Source organism: Anas platyrhynchos, chromosome Z (assembly GCF_047663525.1).
Source record: "Anas platyrhynchos isolate ZD024472 breed Pekin duck chromosome Z, IASCAAS_PekinDuck_T2T, whole genome shotgun sequence".
In the NCBI taxonomy this organism is placed as follows: domain Eukaryota; kingdom Metazoa; phylum Chordata; class Aves; order Anseriformes; family Anatidae; genus Anas; species Anas platyrhynchos.
In genome coordinates this window covers 22,658,915-22,683,002 of record NC_092621.1, presented here as the reverse complement: position 1 = coordinate 22,683,002, position 24,088 = coordinate 22,658,915, and the positions used below count along the sequence as shown (strand labels likewise).

Here is a 24,088-nt window from a genome sequence, read left to right as displayed (position 1 = left end):
CCATGGGCAGGGACACCTCCCAGTAGACCAGGTTGCCCAAAGCCCCATCCAGCCTGGCCTTGAAATACCCACAGGGATGGGGCATCCACAGGTTCTCTGGGCAAGCTGTTCCAGGGCCTCGCCACCATCTGAGTAAATATTTTCTTCCTTACATCTAATCTAACTTTCCCCTCTTGTAGTTTAAAGCCATTCCCCCTTGTCCTGTCACTGCGTTCCTGGAAGGCCTCTTTAAGGTCTCCTGGAGCCTTCTCTTCTCCAGGCTGAGCAACCCCAACTCCCTCAACCCATCTTCACAAGAGAGGTGCTCCATCCCCTTTGATCATCCTTAATATTGTTATACTTGCATAACTGTGTAGCTTTAAAGAACTTTGGTATGCAGTCTGATAAACTCTCTTGTGTAACAGAAGTATGAGAACTCAGTGTTGCAATAGATAAGCCTAGTGCTACTGTATTTGTCTGAACATGTGAATTTTGATTTTTCATCAATAATTTCAGACAAGGTTCTGAAAATAAGTTTTAGATTAAGAATAGTAAGAGAGTGTTTCTCAGTTGTAAAGGAAAATCTGTACAGATCTTAGAGAAGATCAAAAATATTTTAATCATTAATTTACAGGATGTGCGCTAGAAAAAAGTAATATCATGTTCCTATTTCCACAAAAATATGATAATTTTTATGCAAGTTTTTAGAAAACAATGAAAAGTTATTGTATTAAACAATTTCCATTATCTCTTTGAGTGTTGCTGTCGTTAAGATTTACTACTCCAAACTGGATTTTTTTTTTGTAACAGTGACTACTGTCATCTATTCTCTGTTCTGATTTTTGCCATGTTAGCTGGGCTGATTCCAACAAAGATTATGCCACATTTTGAATTGCAATATGATTTTTTAATAGAATGAAAGCTATTGGGCAGCTGTCACAGTTTATTAATCCCTGCTGATGGCTTCATTCAGGGCCCGTGACCTAGTGCCATTCTGATGGCTTTTCCATGCTGAGTTTGGAAATATTGGTAAACCATGTTAAATAAATTCATTGAAGGGGTCGTTAAAAAAAATATATAGTGCTTACAGTTAGCCAATGAAAATAGAGACACCTTCACATTTTACCAAAAATATTACCTTTTATTAGAGTAATAGAAAATGCTAGGAGCTTTATTCTTAGATCAACAGTCTAGGTTTATTTTGGAACCACCACTTCTTGTCAATGACAAGGAGCAATTTACTTCACTGTAGTTTAAATGGTTTGAAAAATACAAATTGAACAAGTCAAGATGCTTTAAGACACTGTGTGCTTTTGCCAAGAGTCTTTTATCAATTTATTCTTTGCAAAAAATCTCCAGTCATCAGTATCTTCTTCCCTTGTTAGATTTCGGAGAGAAATCTGAGAATTAGTATTTTACAAAGCTAAACTGTTCATGCCTTTAAACAGTGGAGAACTGCAACTATAAATTTCCAACTTCAAAGGTTCCTGTAAATTAGTAATTTGCGATAGGAAAAAGCCAAAACAGAAAACACAGTTCTTTCCAAACATGTAGTTCTCTTCACCACATGCTAAGGAGAAAATAATAGTTTACAATTCTGTAACACTTTATTATTATTATTATTATTATAACATTTATATAGCAGTCATGCTTAAAGGCCACAACCAAATTAGGCTCTATTTTGCTGGGCTCTGTCCAAATATGTAATAAATGACATTCCCTGCTCTAAAAGCCTAACAAAATCACAGAGTACTCTATCATATTTGGAGGGTCAATTTCTGCTTTTAGTTATACTGATGTAAATTCTGTGTAACTATTAACTGAAAGCTAATTTTGATGCAGTGTGCTTTATTGGCAGAGTTAGGAGGGATTTCTACAATTAAAATTGCCCAACACTCTATTATAAGACCTTCTTATATAAACCTGCCAAACTTTAACTCTTTGGCTTGAAATTTTCCACAGTAGAAATTTTCCACAGTAGATGTCTACCAAAGCCTGAAGGTTTTTAGAGTGTTTTCCATAAAAGTTATTCAGCTGTTTCCTCAAACAGGAAAAAATATTGGTGTGGATTTTTTTTTTTTTTTGCTGCTGACAGAACTTGTACATCTGTTCTGTTTGAAGTTTTAACATGTTCATGCTTTGGTGAAGGGGTTTGTGTATTGGTTGGGTTCCAAAAGGTATGCTTTTTCCAAATCTTATAGTAATCATTTTAAGTATAGATGAAGATTAAAACTGATAGATTTAAAAGGACTCTAATGAGGAAATACTGCATATGAAACAAAAAGACAACACTGATAGCATAACTTATTTTTGTCTTTGAATTTAAAGTAATAAAAAAATAACCTCTTCTAACATCGTTGTATAAACCCATACCAAGCAAGTAAATGAGGGAAAAATGTACAAAAAGTGAAAACAGTGTGCTGAAAGAACAATTTAAATACCTGGATTATGTGGTAATCTAAATTCACATTAGTACTGGGCATCAAGTTTCCTTGCAAAATAATTGCAGAAATACTCATTGAAAAATAATCCTTATAGTTGAAATGGCAAGCTTAAATTTAATTAAGCTTTTTTTTCTCTGAAAAAATAAATAATTTTTCCTCACTATCACAAATACTTCCTCTGTTAGTTTTCAAAAAGTGTATTATTGTAAATACCTACAGTTCTCTCAAATGTGCCACAGCGACATACCTTCTTTTATTATTAATGATCTTTATAAGAAGAATCCCACATAATTTAAAGTTTTGTGCATCTTTAATATGTATCCAAGTGCATCACCACTGTCTTTCTCACCCAACTAATTGAAAGTTACTTCTTCATTGTGAGAGGAGAATTAACATTTCAGTTCTAAACCCTTAATAAAGGATTGTACTTCTAAAATAGCTGTCATCTCCCCTTTTTTTCTTCATATCCTGTTCACTAAGTAGACCGTAACCTCATTGTAGGGGTTATAATTCACAGAGAAAAAAAAAATCTGTAGTCCCATTAGAAATAAAAAGATTTTGGCCATTTTGAATTAACTGGACAGAGATTCTATGCATCACTTGCCTCTGTTGAAAGATAAATATGCATTAGAAAATTAAAAAGATACACCAAAGTGGACAGTAAGTGTTCAGATTTAACTTCAGTAGAGGAGGAAAAACAGCATTGAAGGAGTTTTTATAGGGGAAAATGGGAGTATGGAAGAAAGAAATGTTTGGTTGGCAGAGGACATCGCGGAGTACAGGAATCTTATACAAGTTTGGAAGAATAAAACAGGTGAAATGCACCTGCATATTATGTACAGTCATAACACCACAAAGGTTTGTTTGCATGTCCTGTTTGTACATAGATGGTATTAGTTTGGGTTTAATTGTGTTTTTCATTTACGAATCTTGATTTTGACATGTAATATTTTTACAATGTATTTATTAATCTAATTTATTACCATACGTTTTTACTCTCAGAAGCATTTTAATTTTTAGCCATTGACTTTAGTATTACATAATTACTTGTGTACTGCTGTGGCCTCTGTAATAGAGTGCCACAATTAATTAATGAATGAAATAATTATCACTTAGTTTATCACTATAATGAGAAGAAAAACAGAAAATTCTAATTCTTCATACTTAATACACATAAATTTACTTTATTCTCTGTCATACCATATCCATTGTACCACTAGAGGTATTGCAAAACACTACCATATGGATACAGCTATACCAGCTGAAAGTAGGTGTTCAGTATCACCAGAAACCTCTGAGTTGTAAATTTACAACTGTAAGGAGGATAAACTATATTTTGCTCAGAAGAGCTCCATGAAACCTTATGTCCTTCTGTGTTTTTTTTTCCTTAAGAAGCATGTGGTGGGTTGACCCCAGCTGACAGCTAAGTCCCCACCCAGTTTCTTTCTTAGTTCCCCACAGCACGATGGAGGACAGAATCAGAAAGGCAAAGGCAAAACTGAGAAAGATTAATCTGTCTAGATGGAGGCAGTTTAAGAAATGCAGGGAAAAAAAAAATAAAAAAGGGAAAAAACGAACAACCACAAGTGATGCAAAGGCAATCAATCACTCACGACCTCCTACCAGCAGACCAATGCGCAGCCAGTCTCTAAGCAACAACTTGCTTGGAAAGACTCCCCCCCACAGTGTGATTGCTGAGCATGATGCCAGTTTTATTGTTGAGCAAGATGTTCTGGGGTATGGGGTATCCTTTTGCCAGTTCAGGTCAGCTTTGCTGGCCCTGTCCCCTTCTAGCCTCTTGCCTACCCGCAGCCTGCTCACTGGAGGGGCAGAGTGAGAACAGAGAAAGCCTTGAGGCCGTGCAGGCACTGTTCAGCTAAGAGTGGTGTGTTACCAATTCTGTTTGGTCACAGATCTAAAACACAGCACCACTTGGGCTGAGATGACAAAAACTGACCCAACCAGACTTGGTAGGAAAGGCAATGCATTTTGAGCTTGAGGTTTAAGATAATCTACTTTATACACTTGTAGGCATATGGGTGCTGGTTTTTGTTTCTCCAAATAATAGAGGATGAGTTTTATAAATAGAAATGTGCTGGACAGTAACAGCAGTGCTTTAAAATAAGTTCAGGTACTGCACATACAGAGAAAAAAGTGGTCATGGAGAATAAAAATGTGCTGAGATAAGAAACAAGGATGATAAAGAAATAATGCTAGAGACTTCACTTATTAATGTTAAATGGTAGCATGTGTTTTTTATGCAAAACTACTTTGTATCTAGGTGTATTTGCTGATGATAAGCTACATATATTTTTTCTAATGTTCATTCTCTGTAGCTACACTCACAAAAACTTTGATGTGCTTGACAATCAACTTACATTTGTATTCAACATGAAATTTCTAATTAGGAACTATTATGAAATTTTAGTCGATTATCACTGTGCATAATCCTTGTTTATATCAAACTTCTATTATTTTTTTTCTGAATAGTGATTGAAGGTTAAATTATCTTGTCAGTTGCTTTCATAAAAATTGAGAGAAATTCAAAGCATTGTCAGTGCCTGCATTTGCTCTTTTGTGTTTGTCCCAGCATTGCTGGGACTGACACTTTAGGTGAGCCTTAGGACTCAGAAGAAAACTTTTTTTTTTTTTTTTCTGGACTAGTTAATATAAACTCCTCACCCAGTCTTACTATAGTGCTTATGGGCTGTCTCACCATGTTTTCTGTCTATGTCTTAGTGAATTTTGTCAAATTCATAGGCTGATTTTGGATACAGCAGTTATCTGTTTCCTTGTTTTTCTTGAAACGAAGGGTTTTTGTGTCTGTTATGGGACTTGAAGGCAGTTTAAGCAACAGATACTCACCTTCTGGAACTGAAATGTGCAAGTTGAGGACACAGTAAACCTGGGGCCATGCTGTATTCTGTTGCCCAACACAGTGATGGCAGGAATAATTTACATAACTGTTCTAGACTTTCAGTGATACACCAGAATGTGAATCAAACTGTAAGCTCCTGGGTTATTTCCCAAATTGTTTAAAAGTTGCAGATACAGGAAATTATTAATTTAATTTTACAATACCAATTTGTTTGAATTGTCTGACATTTTTTATGTCCAGTGTAAGTAGCAATATTGCAAAGGTTCAGGGTTTGCAGGGAAAAACCTTAAAAATATGATGGGGGGAGTTTTTCATTTTGCATAATGAAGCTACTACATGAATCCTAAGTGGAAGGCATTTTGTTTAATCTTAGAAGTGGATCATAGTGTTTGAAAAGAATGTAACTTGTGGTTCCTTTAATGTGAAACATTCAGGAGGATGTATGAGGAAAAAAGAAAGTCTTCATTTTAAGCTTGCTTAAACTTCTGGTGTGTGTTAGAGACTTATAATTCAGGGCTTAGTGAAGTCAATTAACAAATCACACACACTCTCACCACACACCCTCACCGATGTCTAAACATGGCTACAAAAAGTAAAATATTAGTGTTGTTATCTGTATGGAGAATCCTAATGCCTATAATTGGTCATTGCCTGACACTTATGTTTTTCTGCCCTGATAAACATCAGCCTGGAAGCTAATTTTTTTTAATTATTATTATTATTTGTTTTGTTTATCTGTGAAATCTTTCAGTGGTGTTATCAGGGAGAGTGTGTACCTTTTGGCACTTGGCCCCAGAGCATAGATGGAGGTTGGGGTCCATGGTCAATATGGGGAGAATGCAGCAGGACCTGCGGTGGCGGAGTCTCCTCATCTATAAGACACTGTGACAGTCCAGCGTAAGTAGCTAAAGTAAGCTGGAGCGAACAAAAAGACAGAGTTGGAATTTATTCAAAACTGGTTTCATATGTTTTCTGTAAAAATGTTTTGCTAGTTTGCCAGAGTTTGTCTTCAAAATTGCACACAGAAACAGTTAACAGGAGAAGCTCATGAGACATACTTAAAACAGTTTTTAATTTATCTGTTATATACCGTAAAAATTGCTGGATTTATATTTATTAGTAACTAGTACAGTTTTATTTCTGAAACTTCTTTTTGTGCAAAATATATTTGAATTATAATTTATATTTCTTCTTTGTTCATATCTGTCATTCTAGTCTAGGATATAACAAATGCCAGTCATTTGTTAAAAAAGCAACACTATTTCCAAGATTTTGTGTTCAACAATTTACATATAAGCACACATGTAATTAGTAGTATTACTGAGCATACATTTATATTCTGTCACATTTGACACTTAATTGTGACTTCCCACTGATTCTTAAAACAATTGAGTTACTTCTCTCCCTGCCACCACTCGCTATTGGTCCATCTACTCTCTCTCAAGAGGGGCCAGCTCCTCCACTACAGCTTGGTCTATTCTATGTATCTGGTAGCCTCTGTCTGCTTCCCAATGTCCTGAGCAGTGTTCCGGAGAAGATCTGTCAGGTAAGTGCTCTTCTCAGTGTCTAGTGCTTCTCAGAGGAGGAATGCTTACTTATTTCCATTGCTGTTTTCTGCTGAGTGAACAACTGCTTTTTTTCTGTTGATGCTTGCTTTGTTTGGGTTACCTCATTGCAAGTATAGCTCTCTGTCAAAGGGTAGTTTTATGACTACATACTTTGCTCTTGTCATGACTCATAAGCTCTACTTCCATCCCCATTACTAGTTCTTAACACTTTTTCTAGAAAACATCAAGCTTCTTTCATGAAAATCAGTTCTGTGACTTCTGTCATTCCTTTTTCATGTTCTCCTTTCTGTACACTGAAGTTTCCTGTTGCTTGTACCCAAGTTTTGCAAGCTAAGCTGTATTTCAGCTTTCTACTGTTGTTTGCAAGACAGGCACCATGATGTGACATTACTGCTGTTTAAGGCAGTCTGATCACTTTTTGTCTTTAGCAATTACAATCAATCAATTCTGGCAAATGCCACTACTTATTGAATAGATTCAAAAGTAAAAATTATGTGTACTTATATAGATTACATGTCAGGCAATGTTACTGAGAGAATAATAAATTAAGCACATTATTTTTTTTCACAGCACTGTGTAAAAACATTAGAGAAATATTTGCTTGAAGCACAATTAATTTTATAAGATTTTTTTTTTTTTTTTTACTACTTCTGTCTCCATGTACATCAGTTGGTATGTTGAAGGATAATTATATCTTAAATGTTTAACAGTGTAGCCAGAATGTGATTTTTTTTTCCATGTTTGCATTTGGAAAAAATTCCCTTTGGTTCATTAATTAAGATGAGTATTTCTAGGATAGAGCTGCTTGGACAAATGCCTGTACTGTGAAAAACATTATTAATTTACTTTTTTGCTAACCGTAAATTCTTCTTTATCATAAAACAATCAGTGTTTTTCCTTTTTGCTTTCTTGTTACAAGCCAAAGATCAGATGTTTGATTAATCTTCCACTTACGTCAATATTAATTCGTTATTTGACCTCAGTGGGAGATAGCTAATGTTCCTGAACAATCTGGGAATGTAAGTGCCAGTGTCCTAATTACACTAATAGAAACCTGCTTGCTCTGCGGTTTCTTTAGATTTAGTACTACTTAATTCAAATCATAATGAGATTCATGAAGAAGCAGTTTTTTGTTGCTGACTCCAGTATTTAGCAGGCAGTTTCATCGTTTTGTTACGTTTTAAAGTGTAATATGAGCAGATTTAAAAATATATATATATCATCTAGGTTGCTTATACATCTTTCATTCTGGTTTTACAAAGCATTCAAATAATTGAAAGCAATACCTTTTTAATATGTTCAAAATACATTTATACTGTCTTGTTTGATATCTGTGCAAACAAGATAAATATTATGTATGAAGACTTTAAAATACCCAGTGCTGTTTTCTATGTGCTGGAGTTCGAGTCCATACCACAATTCATATTAAAGAAAATACTGTAAAATTGCACCTTAAAACTTCGATGTGCTTTTGCTTTTGTTATGTAGCAATATTTACCTTAGTAATGTATATCTCGTGAACTTATGTTTATACTGAAACATACACTAACTCATAAAAAATATTTTTCCAGACCTTCAGGTGGAGGTAAATACTGTCTTGGAGAAAGGAAGCGGTATCGCTCCTGCAATACTGATGTAAGTGAACTTAGTTCCACTGTAGAAACAACTTGTCTGTTTTCATTTTATTAGCAATAGACTAAATAGCGTTTTTAGCTATTTAAATAATAAATTATGCTAAATAATACAATTTTTAGAATAACATTTTTTCCTGACACAGAAAAGCTGCAAATTCTGTGTTTTACGTGTGTGCTTTATACAGCAGGCACCCTACATGTTCTAATAAATTTTCAACCTAAAGTTCATGTTGGATATTAGGAGAAATTTTTTTCTCAGAAAGAGCAGTCAGGCATTGGAACGGGTTGCCCAGGGAGGTGGTGGCATCACTGTCTCTGGGGGTGTTTAAGTAAAGGTTGGACGTGGTGCTTAGGGACATGGTTTAGTGGGTGATATTGGTGGTAGGGGGATGGTTGGACCAGGAGATCTTGGAGGGCTTTTCCAACCTTAATGATTCTGTGATTCCATGAAATGTTAGGATGTCTATCTCAATGTGAAGCCCAGCTGGTGCCTTCACATTATTGAGAAGAGTGAGTTCAACTTGAGCATGTATGTTTAAGGTGAACAAGGAGAGTAAGGAATCCCATTCCACAACAGAGAAAAGGTTTGTCTAGAACACCAGTGTGTTCTTTCCCAACTGTAATAACAGATGCTTCAGGAAAAAATCACTGAATTGTGGGAGCCAAGGCTTGACGTTTCCATGGTATATCTAAGAGTTTCCAGAAGCTGAGTGTTAAAAAATTTCTTGAACTCTACATCTTATCTTTACTTTTTTTAACCTCCACCATTCCTCCACTTGTAAACCTGCTTACCCTTTTTATACCTTTATAAGTTCCAGTGATAATATGTTACGCGGTCCTCTTAGACATTTTGTGAAAATGTGTTTCTTCTGGTGTGCTCTAAGTGCATTGCTTTGCCATGAGGTATGTGTTGGTTCATGTGTTACCATCATGTTCATACAGTTTCATTTTAGAGCTGAGTCCATCAAGTAATGATGTGCCACTGTGGGAGTGGGGCACTGTATAAATGTTTGAAATCAAAAAATGAGCAAAAATTATACATTCAAGTAAGTTAAAAAATGAACCAGGAAGAAGTAAATACCAATAAACCAGTTAAATAATAAGTTTCCAAGTTAGTAGCAATACAAGCAAAAGAAGGCTTCCTTTTTGTTTTGTTTTGTTTTCCAAATGCATCTTAATTTTCTTAAAACAAGAAAGTTAGTAACAGTGGAAGAGTCTGTGTACATTAATGGTGTTATTTCACCTGTTCATCTTTTGATATACATCAGGAAAAAATACAATAGTTCTTGTTTTAGTTCCTTGAAAACACCTTGTTTTTATAATCACTATTAATTATTGTGTGCTATTTCTGCAAAGTTCTCTGTGAGGGATGTTCTCATTGTTCAACAGTGTTAAAAATTTCCAGATTCAAAATCAATTCCCTGCTTCAAATTACAACCACTCTGTTCATGCAGCCAAGATGTGTCATTAGGCCTTTTTACCGAAGTGTTGTAAGAGAAACTGCTGAGCTACTTGTCTATCATGAGCTGTAGAACTTCTCCAATCACGCTGCCTTCCATATTACAGAGCACCATTCGGGAAAACCTGGCCATCTTACTTTCTCAGTAGATTTATATTTTTGTATTTACTGTCTTTGTGAAATTTTCATTTGAATGAATCCAGCTTCCCAGATGATACTCTGTAATCAATTTACCATCATCTTATTTTTCATTCAACTGGTCCTTGTGTAATTGGGAAGCTTTCTAAGCGATAATTTTATTTATGGTTCCAGTGCAAAAATGAAAATGTTGAGTAATATTTAACATGTTTCTCATATTTACAGTTGATAGAAACTTCACCTGTGAATTGACATCACCAAGTGATGATCTCTTACTGAAGGTCTATCACTTGAAAGTTGATTGTTGGTATTTAGTAAATTTGTTGGATGCTCTACTGATTTTTTATTTTATTTTATTTTTTAGTCAGGCTGTAGTGCACTACCAGATTAAATGGTTTATACAGATCTAAGCATATTTTAGTATTCTGTTATTTTCACCAGGAAGTTGTATAAAGCTGATAAAAAGTGTTCTTGCGTTCTGATTTATCTTTCTTCTATCAGTTAAGTCACTACCAATTTCTCTGTTCATTTTGAATTGATATCAGACAAACTGTGTTCTATTTGCCCTTTTCAAATACTCCTCTTTTTACCTACCGCTATTTCAGTTTGTATGCATACTCTAAGATTTGTTTAAAAATTCACATTGACAAACTGAAGACCTTCTCCCTTAGCTCTTTCAGAACTCCTGAGGTCTAGTTCTCCAGGTATTCTTATTTAATGTATTTATCTCCAGTAGGCATTTGTTAGCATCTGCTACAGTAACTCATACACAAGAAAAAATAGATAATACATTATCCTGCTACCTCACAAGTACACAACAATTTTTAAATGCTTTAAAAAATAAAATAAAATAAAATAATCATACCTAGTGATATTGTTGAAATGCTGCTAGGATTTCTTTTATTCTTGTCATTTTTTATTTCATATTGTCAGAAACTTTTCAGACAGTTTTCTTCCAAATCTGCTTTGCCTGCCTTATCTCCATATGCTTCTTGCTTATTACTGAGGAAGCTCAAAAGGTCACAGAACGAACATCTGCAAAGTACCTGAGAAGACCACTTAGACTGTTTCCTGGTTCAAAGACAAAATCAAAACCAACTGTAATTAGTCCATTCTCAACTGATGGTCAAGCAGTTGTCAGACCTGTTTTGAAATATTTCCAGTCAGAGAGATATTGCTATGATCTTTATCTAAAATGTAGCATGTTTCCCATATCCTTTAAGGCTCTTACTTTGTCCAAAGTGCAATTTAGAAGATAGCTGGTCTTACTCCCTCTGTGGCAGCTTTTCCTGTGTTTGAAGACCACTGTCATCTCCTCTTAGTCTTCTTTACACCAAACAGTGTCTCTTTTTATCATCTTTGTCATCCCAGTAGTGCACATCTTCCTGAAGTGTGGTACCCAAACCTACCTATGCATAGGTTTCTAGTTCCAGTCAAAACAAGGCACAACCTAGAACTAAGTATGTCATCTTAGTGATGAGATTCTGTTTATAAATTATAGTATTGTGTTCTTGTGTCTTAAATCTGACATTTATTCTGCACATATGGATTCATAGCACCCAAATAAATCCCTTTCTAAGGTATTGTGGTTTAGGAGGCCATTCCTCAGATTGTCCTGTACAGTTCATAGAATCATAGAATCATAGAATATCCTGAGTTGGAAGGGACCCTTAAGGATCATCAAGTCCAACTCTTGACAGATTGGTCCTACCCAAGTGTAGATTGGTCCTACCCAAGTGTAGTGATTTGCATCCATTGCTTTATTTCAAATCACTGCTTCAAGTTACCAAAACCTTCTAAAATTATAGTCCTTTATTCCAAAGTGTTTATTCCCTACCTGTAGTCAGATTTCAATAATTTATACAGGGATTTGGAAAGGAAACTTCGAAAAACAAATCTTGAACAATAACATAATTGGGCCAGGGTATTTACAAATGCCATTCTTACTATTTGACTGTGAATAATTTTTTAAAAATTGTTTTTCTGTGAGGTATGTTTTTTCAGTGCATAAATATACTACGACTTACAGAAGTCTAAATTTACTGTTGTAATGGTTTTGACGATTGTAGTTCATTTCTTTTATAGTAATATTTAGGGTTCTAAATAGCTAAGAATTGCTGAGGCTAGTATATTTTGTTTCAAGATTTATTGCAGTCCTTAGTGCTTGACATTTTTAAAGGAATGGTATGTTTGATTAATGTAAGCACTAAGAGCATGCAAATCTGTCATTGTTTTTATGAAAAATGTGTTGTTTGTACATCTTTTCTGTTGAATTTTTTGCAGTGTCAACATTCATTGCCCATCTGTAATTTTAGAGGTAACACTCCCTTAAGCTCCTACTATTCATACACAACAAAAAAAAAAACACACCCTCATTTTGACTTCATTTTTCTTTCAGTGAAGGGTTAGTTCTGTTGCCCTTTCTTTTGACCATTTTCATTCTTTGGAAACAGTGCACACACTCCTACTAGGCATATTTCTCATCAAAGACTTCCAAAGCCATATATGACTTCTTAATTCGAAAGGCATCTGCTAATGGAAACATTGAGATCAGCAGAAAAGAACATTAGCTAATGAGTTCTGGAAACAAAAGGTGGTAGAAAGCACACATTCATCAGAAACATATTTTCTAACATCAAGCACAGTACCTCTTACTTCTGTTGGAAACAAATGCTTATTTACTTATATAAATTAGGAAATAAAAAACAAACCCATGAAATTGCAAGACACAACACCTCAGTTAAAATAACTCATTGTCTCGTTTAACATATATCTAGGTTGTGAAACTTAATCTGATACACATGTAGGACTGTAAAAGGCTCCTTATTTTTAAAATACAGTAACATGTTTTGTTTACAGGTTTTGTAAATGGTTTATTTACTTGAAGGTATAAATGTATACATACCTTTAAAAGATTTAAGTTCTTCAACCTTTTCTCTTAGGCAAAGGACTCCTGTTGCTTCCTTCCTTTACGCATATATTCATTCACAGCTACTGTTCATCACTTTCATAAAATTAGTATTTTCAGTCCTGTTATATGTAAAATCTATCTATGTGAGGAATTACATCTTGGAACAGTATCTGAGTTTCAACTATTACCCTTCTGGCCTTTTGTTAATAGGAAGCCCAGTCAATTACTGAGGTCTGCCTGACTTGAAGTTCCAAGAAAAACAGATTTCTGTAAGATCAGATGTTTGGTGTTGCGTCAGTGTTGGTTCAGTGACTTGTTAACAATTGTTAAACTATTTTTGCTTTTTGTCGTAAAAGCTTTTGATGTTCTTCTTAAAGTGGGTGCTTTTTTGACTCAAAATTTTAAATGTTTCATCATCTTTTCAGAACCTTCTTCAGACACGATTATAAGTTCTTTTACGTTTGTTAGATTCCTGCCTTACAAACTGCAGTCTCCTATAAGAGAGTTTGGAAACACAAGCAGTCTGTGGCCATGAAAAATTCCACGAAAAATGTGAAATATCTTACCCACTAAAGTGAAGCAGTTATTGCACAATTATTCTGGGTGAAGAGCACCTACACAGAGAGACAGTGCCAAAAAGCTGACATCTTGTAAATGTATATTGTAGCTAATCTTGCAGTAACCTGTTTGCATTACTATTGGTATTATTTTGAATACATATCTTGAGGACATCATCTTTAGTTTTACTTCCTCTCAGGTAGCAGTTACGTACAGGAAATCAAGTAAAGCAATATAAATAAATTGCAATTGCAGTGTAAATTGCATTTTTTTTTCTTCAGACTACAGAATATTGTATATTTTGGGCTATCATTTTGTAACTGCAGTCTGCAAAATGGCAGCCTTTTTACTAAATCCACCTGAAAGCTGGATTCAACTAATGATTCAGCGTATTCTAAGTAATGATTTGGATGAAGAGCCAGATCCTGAGATCAGTTAGGATTCCCTGAGAAGACATAGCCACTAAAACTTATTTTATTGCAAAGGTTATCAAATCTGTCAATGGAATGATGAATTAGCAGCCAAATACACTGGGTTATAGAAAAGCTTTGACATCAGAGATATATTATTTTTTAAAATTAATTTAACTGTACTTGAAGTAAAGGAAGCCACAATTAAATCTGCAGGACTACCGAAACCAGACAGAATGTTAAGAAACAGGGAACATTGTCACACCCCTGTCTGCAGTACTTTCTCTGATAATTGAAATCTCCAGCTGCATTCTTACCCATTTTAAACTCATCATTTTAAGACAAAATTAACAACATTTAGTGGTACCAATGTATGTTAACTAAATTGTATCCAGTGATGTCAGGTAGTAAAATAGTTGGAATTAGAAATGAGTGTTGTCTTTGTGATCTCCTAATGCAGGTCTGAGTTGAAAGAGTCCTTGTTTTAAAAGTAGGTAAGCCTGTGTAATAAAACTAGTTTTCCTACAAGCACAAAAGCAGGTTATGCGGAAAAAAATATGCTGTTCAATATGAAAGCCTTTGGCATCATTAGTCTTTTCAATAGTGATCTTTCTGTGAGTGACTCCCTTCAAGAATTATCTCATTTATTTAAATAAGATATGGAGTGTGCCAGGTATGCCAAAAGCATGCTAGAATATCAGTATTGAAGACCTTTTCAATCTTCTTTGTTATCACAGGTGATTGATAAAATGTCTGTAGTAGCTTTTTCTCCTGTTCTGTTACTGTTTCATTACCTGCAACCTAGAAGGAAAGTCATCCAAATTGATAACAGTTGCATTCTTTGTTTCCTTGAGCTACTACAGTGATCTTAGGCTTTTTCAGACTTTTATAATGCTGTGGCTGAAATTCTTCCTGTGTAGAGGAATCATGTATGATACTACACAACATGTCACTATATTTGTGTCATGGGTATAATAATAAAAGATTCTTGTTAGTCTAGGCAAAGATGACCTAAGAAGTATGATGAAAAGACAACTACTCCTGCAGTAACCTTCCTATTATGTCTCTTAAGTAAAGTTGCAGTGTTTATCACCTTGAGTAGCATTCTACATCCCAGTTCCTTTTCTGCTAAGTTCCTTTCCAACTGAGAGGCCCCCAGCATGAGACCCACAACTGACATGCTGAATGCATGAGGATATTCCTCCCTGTGTTCAGGACTGCATTTCTCTTTTGTTTAATTTTATGATGTTTCTGTGGGTCCATTTAACACCCTATTGAGGTCTCTCTGGATGCCATTGTGACCCTCAGTTGTTGTTAGCTACTACTCCCAGTTCTCTGCCATCTGCAAACTTGCTGAGAGTGCACTCTTCTTCATGATCTGGCTTATTAATGGAGATGATGATGCCTCAAAATATATCTGAGATCACCGTCAAACAAGAGAAGTAAGACTATATCTCAAAAGTCAGATTATGAGAATGTTATTCAGAAAAAGGATTTCATGGTGTCTTTTGCAGGGGAGTTTAACTAACTTGCACGTTGGTAAAATAGCAGCCATACAAATCAGTGTCTTAGCATGCTGGGTTAAAAATGGGCTGGATAACCGGGTCCAGAGAATAATGGTGAATGGAGAGAAATCCAACTGATCATCAGTGGTATTCCTCAGGGGCTGGTGTTGGGGCCTATCCTCTTTAATATCTTTACTGATGATTTGGATGAGGGAACTGAGTGCACCCTTAGTAAGTCTGCAGATGACACCAAGTTGGGGGGAAGTGTCAGTCTGCTGGAGGGTAGGAAGGCCCTGCAGAGGGACCTGGACAGGATGGGTCACTGGGCAAAAGCCAATGGGATGAGATTGAACATGGCTAAGTGCCAGGTCCTGCACTCTGGCCACAACAACCCCATGTAGTGCTACAGGCCTGGGGCAGAGTGGCTGGAAACCTGTGCAGAGGAAAAGGATCTGGGGATGTTGGTTGATGCTCATCTGAACATGAGCCGTCAATGTGCCCAGGTGGCCAAGAAGGCCAACGGCATCCTGGCTTGTGTCAGGAATAGTGCAGCCAGCAGGACCAGGGAGGTGATCGTCCCCCTGTACTCTGCTCTGGTGAGGCTGCACCTTGAGCACTGTGTTCAGTTTTGGGCCCCTCACTACAAGGATGTTGAGGTCCTGGAGCATGTCCAGAGCAGGGCTTTGAAGCTGGTGAAGGCCTGAAACACAAGTCCTGTGGGGAGTGGCTGAGGTCACTGGGGTTGTTTAGCCTGGAGAAGAGGATGCTCAGGGGAGACCTTATTGCTCTCTGCAGCTCCCTGAAAGGAAGGTGTGGGGAGCTGGAGGTTGGTCTCTTCTTGCAGGTAACTAGTGATAGGACTAGAGGGAATGGCCACAGGAGGTTGAGGTTGGAAATGAGGAGACATTTCTTCTCAGAAAGAGCAGTCAGGCATTGGAATGGGTTGCCCATGGAGGTGGTGGCATCACGGTCCTTGTGGGAAGGTTTGGACTTAGTGCTTAGGGGCATGGTTTAGTGGGTGATATTGGTGGTAGGGGGATGGTTGGACCAGGTGATCTTGGAGGTCTTTTCCTACCTTAATGATTCTATGATTGGTTCTATGATCCTACCTGGAGCTGAAGAATAGGATGAATTGACCAGTATCAGTGAGATTGGTCACAACCTTTGAAGTATGTCAGGTTATTTCTTTCTGCTGCTTGGAGAGTAAAATGCAAATAGGCAAATACAACTGGTGTAACCAATTAAAAATATCTTTTTCTTCTCATTTTATTTGCACACAGTTGTTATTGTCAGTATTGTGCTCTGAAGGACTTTAATTAAAGCAGCAGCAGTAACTTTTTTTTTTTTTTTTTTTTTTAACCAGTAAATGCCTTATATTCAAAAATGTATTATTTAATAAGAAGGATATAATAGAGTGATTTATACACAAAATTTAAAATTGCGAGACTCTAGTATCCAGCATTTTCATTAAATGCAGAACTGGAAAAGAATGTAGTTTCTGAATCATAGTGCAATAGGACGGCTGTGGTAAGAACGTGATTCATGTGTACTGAGAATTATAATTATTATGTTAATATTTGCATTGTTAAGTAGATTTTTATCATACATGTTTATACAGATCCTTTCACTTGATTGCATTTTAGATTCCTCAACAGTGCTAACTAGCTTAGATATTTATAGGAAGACTAGTAAAACTGCCATGAAATGGACTCTTCTGTTGCTCATAAAATAGTAATATTTATTCACAACTCTCATTTCTGTCAAACAATCTCTTTTCTCTTTCAGTCTAAAAATGATTTTAATCTGTATTTCAAATACTTTGTCTGATGACACTTGCAATTGCAGCTGCTACTTAAACATTGATAGTAATGTTTAATGTGCTATCTGAATTCTGTGTGTATTCAAAATTGTCATTTGAACTTGCTGATGAAAAAATTGAGAAATAGCTAAGAATTCAGTTTTTCCTGAAATTCTTTCCTGATATGATTTTCACTTAAATCTATCATTACTCCACATAAGACGGTTATTTTTCATTTTTTTTTAAATGATAGTGTGAAATAGTGAAAATTTAAATATAAGCACTTGGAGACTGCTTAAATATTACACTTGGAGACTGGTTAGAATTAGAACTAAGCATATCTACCCTTTTTCTCAGCCTTAATGTAATCCTTTTGTCAAAGCTGCAAGTAAGAAATGGTGATAATAGTCTGCAGCTCTTCAGAAAGTGTTTTAATTTCTTTATCCATGTCTTAAAAACATAGCTCAGTACAGCTGCTTATTACAGTACAACTAAGGTTAGAGCTCTTATCAAAATGGTTTTATTTTTTACAGTTGTTTTTTATGTGTGCTTATAAGGAGGTAGCTAATGGATTGATTATGAAGCATAATTTGACATGATTTCGATTGGCTTTATGGAATTATGGAAACATCTTTGTTTAGAGTAGTTCAGTTACTTTTCCAGCTGAAAGTTGCAAACTAAATGCATCAGTTATAAAGCATGTGTTAGTATCAGACCCACAAGATAAAGCAGGGAACCATCTCCTAGTGTCTTGGATGATTTTATTTTTTTATTTGTAATACAGGTATTTATTATTATGTTGATATTTAGAAGAAATTAATCTTTTTTTTTTTTTTTTTTCTTTTTGTCTGTATGATTTTAGCCATGTCCTTCAGAAGCCCGTGATTTTCGAGAAAAACAATGTGCAGACTTTGACAATATGCCTTTCCGGGGAAAGTATTATAACTGGAAACCCTACACTGGAGGTAATGTGTAGCTTTTCAAAAAATATTTTTGAGTGAAATATTAAAACTACAAAAAGTAGTGTATGTAAATAGAACATTTTGATGAATATATAATAAGTTAAGTTGGGTAACCTTTTGTCAGTTACGAAAAATGTAACAGAAGAGCCATGACAATTCTTTTTTTTTTTTTTCTTTTGATGTGGAAAGAGGGTGAGCGTCATTGTAGGGACTCCACTTTAAAATAAGAAACCCTTTTCCACCTGCAGTTGTGATGTTCTTAGAGAATACATAGATGATCTATAAGTAATTTTGATGCTACAGTGACAAGTTTAGCATAAACATATCAATAAAGTTTTCATTAATTAAGGTGAGAATACTAAGAAATGGAGAAAGAAGTAAAAGCATTCATACAGTATCCAAGGCTACTTCAATAAGTTGAGTTATAACTAATTATGCTATGCAATAAAAGGATATTTTGAGGCAGAGAAAAGGATTGTAATTTCTTTTTCTCTGTGACAGTTTAGGCAGATTTAGTTGTTTCTGTCATTGTTCAATGTTTCTAACTCGCCTTTTGATTTAAATTTTTTTTTTTTTTCCTGTTCTAAGCCCTGAGTAAATCAGTTTCACATTTGTGGTTTTATTTTTCTATAGATTTTTTTTTAAAGATTAGAAGCCTAAAAGTGACCATTGTGATCACATGATCTGAGCTGTAGCGTATGTCAAGTAATAAGACTGAAGTCCTAACTGACATAGTCTGATCTTGTTTTTGAAATTTACACTGACATACTTCTAAAACTACATTCTTTTCTTATTCGTTTTTCTCAAATGGTGAAGTATCCTTTTTTTTTTAATTGTTCAATAATCATTAGTGTTGTATTAACATAATAGAATCCTTAAGTAGCTATCCAATCTTGACATATCTTACTATAAGAAATAATCCTCTCTGCAAAAAAGGGAAGAGTCAAGTAGAGAAATCAATAAGAGAAAGTAAAATAAAGTATATATATATATTATGTGTCAGGTATGAGGGAATTTTATATATTTCAGATTTGTTTATGCATATATATTCTTAACTAATTAATATTTTTTCAAGAATTATGTTATTTTGTTTCTTTGGTTTTATTGTCCAGGTGGGGTTAAACCATGTGCATTAAACTGCTTGGCTGAAGGTTATAATTTTTACACTGAACGTGCTCCTGCAGTAATAGATGGGACTCAGTGCAATGCTGACTCACTGGATATCTGTATCAATGGAGAATGCAAGGTTACAAATTCTTTATAAAGTACTTACAGATTACTTTGTTTTGTCTGTTATATCCTACATTTAATTATGGTATCTGATGGTTACTTGTGTGAAACAGGATTGTTGATGAAGTTCTTAAAGAAAGAGTCAGAGACAAAGAGCTAAAAAAAGGTATTGCATAATCATAGAATTATGGAATGATTCGGGTTGGAAGGGACCTTTAAAGATAGTCTAGTTCCAACCCCTCTGCTATGGGCAGGAACATTTTTTGCTAGACTGGGTTGACCAAAGCCCCATCCTACCTGAGCTTGAATACTTCCGAGGAGGGGACTTTGTCAGCTTCTTTGGCCAACCTGTTCCAGTGCCTCACCACCTTCCATAGTGAAGGATTTCTTCCTTGCATCTAATCTAAGTCTACCCTCTTCCAGTGGCTTTACCCCTTGTCCTGTATCTACGTGCCCTTTTATAAAGTCTTTATACATTTTTCTTAGAAGCCCTTTTAAGTATTGAAGGGCTGCAAAAAGGTGTCCTCAGAACCTTTTCTCCAGGCTAAACATCCCCAGCTCTCTCAGCCCCTCTTCATAGGAGAGGTGCCCCTTGATCATCTTTGTGGCCCTCCCTTGGACTCCTTCTAATAGGTCCATGTCCTTCTTGTGCTGGAGGCCCCAGAGCTGAATGCATCACTTCAGGTGGGGTCTCATGAGGGCAGAGCAGATGGTGAGAATCACCTCCATCCACTTTCTGGCTGCAGTTCTTTTGATGCAGCCTGGGATTTAGTTGTTTTTCTGGGATGCAAGTGCATACTGCCAGTTCAAGTCCAATTTTTCATTTGCCTGTACCCCAAGTCCTTCTCTGCATGGCTGCTCTCAATCCAATATTAGCCTAGCCTGTACTCATGTTTGGGATTGTCCTGACCCAGGTGGAGCACGTTGCACTTGACCAAATAAGACAAATCATTCAAATTAGCTCCTCACAGACATTAAAGCAGATTAGAGTTCTTCATTTTGCCATCTTTTATCTTGCTTTGTGGTTTCTGTGTAAACTATCAGTGGAAAAAGCAACAGGAGATGAGCATATTCCTTGTACTATTCCAAGGCCTGTTCCATCATTCCAATTAGAACACTACTCTGGAAGAAAAACAGTAAACATGAACATATTAATCTGTTTCTCCACAAATAGTTCATCCTGTTGGAAACAATTCTGCTGTTAATTAACTTGGAACAGAAATTTGTCACTGTCACTCTGTGAGAGTGTATAAGGGCAAGTATTTGCCATTTACTAAAAATACAGTTACCTTGTAAGGTTCTTATAGAACTGTATTTCATGAATTTGAAGAAAATTGGATGTCTGTGCCATATTTTTGTTATATTCATCATACTGCTGCTTCAGTTTAGCAAAGCATTTAATTATGTATTTAAGTCTAAACATTTGAATAGTGTTGGTGACTAGTAAAAATCATCTGATTTTGCTGAAACCACTAACATACCTAAAGGTTACTCAAGACTTAAGTGGTTTGCTATACTGAATGCTGAAGATTTATGTTTATTGAATAATACGATGAGATTTACCATTAGTAATCTAAGCAAAAAAAAGCACAAAAAATAACCCATGGAATTCTGGTGTACTTCGTAAATAAGAACATTCTAGCACTTTGGAGAAGTCTTTTAAAACTAATAACCAGACTAAAACTCAAGTTTGAGGGGGCTGTGTAAAAAAAAAAAAGCAGGTCCTTTTCATCTTGGCGAATTATGAAATTGAAGTATAAGTGGTTAGAATAATACTGTTTTTTCAATTACTTGCAGTATTTTAACTTCTGACCTATGCATTAACCTGTTTGCAAGTTAAAACCAAGCTATGCAGCTGCCTCCTATTTTATATAAATCCCAGACAAAAATGTCAATGTCCAGTGTTCGTTCTCATTTTGTTTGGTTTGGTTTGGCTTTTGTTCTGTTTTTTAGGTATCTGACTGTATATATTTGCATTAGGTTTCTAATAGTGATGAATAAATTAGTCAGATGCAGATGCTCATTGTTCACTGTACATAGATTTCTCAAGTAGATAAGTAGTCTATAAAGCTGTAAATTCCTTTGTAAATAATATTTATGCTACATAAACGTTTAAGAAAATTACAGCTAATGTTTCCCTTAAACCGATACAGATTAAACACATTTAGCCCTTGTAATATTAAATAAAAAGGTCACTAATCATTTATTAATAATTGTAATAATTACATTGTTTGTAAATTGCTATGAGATCCCCACCTGAAAGTCACAGTAGAAATAGAAAATATTTATTAATCAAGACTTAACAGTAAGCCAAAATTTATTTTCAGTAAGTCAAAGTTCGTTTTTAGTAAGCCAAAATTTTGTTTTGATTTTTGATTTTCTTCACTTCTTGCAAGTGACAACCCACTTAATAGTAGCAGGTATTGGAAACAGAATAGATAGAAAGAATGAATATCTTTCTGAATATCTTACACTTGAGTGAAATACTTCAACGATCTATGAAGGTAAAGGTGTAAGAAAACTGTTAAAATATTTTTTCTTTTCTTCTCTTAGCATGTGGGTTGTGATAATATTTTGGGGTCTGATGCTAAGGAAGATAGATGCCGTGTTTGTGGAGGAGATGGGAGTACATGTGAAGCAATTGAAGGTTTCTTCAATGATTCATTGCCCAGAGGAGGTATGCACATACAAGTCCATTCTGTTGTATTTATGTGGCTGTTTAAAACATAACAGTGTTCCAACTGATTTCCAGCATTGCATTGCTGGCAGTCATACACTGTGACTACTTTTGTCTAGTTGTTTTCTTTTCCTGTGTTAGTTTGGATTTCTATAAAATACAGTCATATATTTTCTTAATCTTACTTACTTAGTTCTGATGATGTTAAATGCACTCAACGAGAAGTGGGTGGTTTGTTTTTATTTTAGTGTAATCTGTTATTTGTAATCATGTATTTGACTATACATGACATTTTAGAATAGAAAGGATCCAGAAGAGTCTTTTATGCTCATGTTATTAAGAAAATAAATGTATATGGAAATATATAAGGGTGATTAGTTGAAAACTTAGCTCAGAATAGACAGTACTAGTGTTGCAGTGATTCTCTGTGTTACTGCATCTGCTCCATCTAATTAAACCTTACTATCTTATTATCTTATTAAATCTTAACTAATATTGCATGTGGTCCTGGGCATAAGAAAAGGATTGATGTACCAGAGTTAGTTCAGCTCAGTGAGGGGGCCACTAAGATTAGTGGGTGCTGGAGCAATTACTGCTCTGTCAGTAGAGGTTGAGGGAACTGGGCTTATTTAGCCTGGGAGAGAAAAGACTTGTGGGGACTGGATACCATCCTTCCAAATCTATGAGGATGTTATGGTGAAAACAGAGCCAGACTGTTCACAGTGGTGGACGTGTGGTGGGAGGAGCAGAGACTATGTCTATAAATTGAAACAAGACATGTGCTGACCCAATGGAAGGAAAAACATTTTTCCAGGAGTGGATCAGGTTGCCCAGAAAGATTGTACAGTTTCCAGCTTTGGAGTTCCTTATAACACTACACAACTATAACGTGTTGACAAACCTTGTCTTACCTCCTAGCTAGTAGTAAGAAGTTGGTCTAAATGAAAGTCTTCAGATCCTTTCCAACCTGAATTATTCTATGATCTTATGGTCATTTTATATATTAGTTACTTGTAATATACTTGAAAAGACTTTATTATCGTTAAAAAAATGAATTCCTAAATTCACATTAAATTCTTTCTACCACAGTCAAATGTATCTGAACTTTAAAGACATTTCTATGCATCACATAAACAAAAATATGCAAATACATTTGAATTCCATGCTTCTTACTGTTTTTTAGTAGTGAATAATTTATTAATGGCTAGTTTCACGACTAATATTTTTTAAGATAACGAGAAAAAGTTATCTTTCTTTTACAGGCTATATGGAAGTGATTCAAATTCCAAGAGGTTCTGTGCACATTGAAATAAGAGAAGTGGCAATGTCAAAGAACTACATTGGTAAGAGCATGGTTTAAATAGCAGACTGTTATTAAGTTAGATTTTCTGATATGATTTAGAAATACATATTTCTGATATGACCAAACCGTTCATATATTAGAAGCTGCAGAGGGAATAGTAGTTGTTAATCTTAATCTGTGGTCAGACAGTTACAGCAGGTGGTTAGGATGTATTCTCCTGAGTGGAGCTAATGGAATGCATCATGTGATTCCTCCTTGTATACAGTGCAAAATCAGGTCAGTTTTACTGTAGTTACGGAGTCAGACTTGGAGCTAGAGTGGATGAGGAACACTCAAGTGATCTACTGTCCCTCTCTGAGGTAATGTCTTATACCTGAGGAAGTCTCTGATCTTAGGGAACCATACTGTTTTAAAACATCATTTTTTGCTTGGAATGATTATTCAACAACAGTCATGGTTGCTTAAATACAATAATAATGCCTCCTTATCTTAAGGCAGTTGAATGTAATAACTCCACAGTGTTTCTGTGTTGCTGCTTTGTAGGGACTTGATGCCATTCCTGTTTTATAGATAAGGGAAAATGGGGTGCAGAAAAGCTATGGGCTTTATTGAGATTATACAGGAAGCCTGTGGT

At 35.4% G+C, this 24,088-nt stretch overlaps 1 protein-coding gene across 10 annotated transcripts in view; it reads left to right on the top strand.

Moving 5' to 3' along the window:
• The window catches only part of ADAMTS6 (ADAM metallopeptidase with thrombospondin type 1 motif 6), a 155,294-nt gene that overhangs the window by 93,806 nt on the left and 37,400 nt on the right, over window positions 1-24,088 (top strand). For all 10 annotated transcript variants that reach the window (XM_038170500.2, XM_038170502.2, XM_038170504.2 and 7 more), the window contains 6 exons: window positions 6,053-6,198; window positions 8,441-8,504; window positions 18,145-18,247; window positions 19,357-19,490; window positions 22,028-22,151; window positions 23,414-23,494. In XM_038170500.2, coding sequence (XP_038026428.1) covers window positions 6,053-6,198; window positions 8,441-8,504; window positions 18,145-18,247; window positions 19,357-19,490; window positions 22,028-22,151; window positions 23,414-23,494 — 652 coding nt within the window. The remainder of the gene's footprint in view (window positions 1-6,052; window positions 6,199-8,440; window positions 8,505-18,144; window positions 18,248-19,356; window positions 19,491-22,027; window positions 22,152-23,413; window positions 23,495-24,088) is intronic.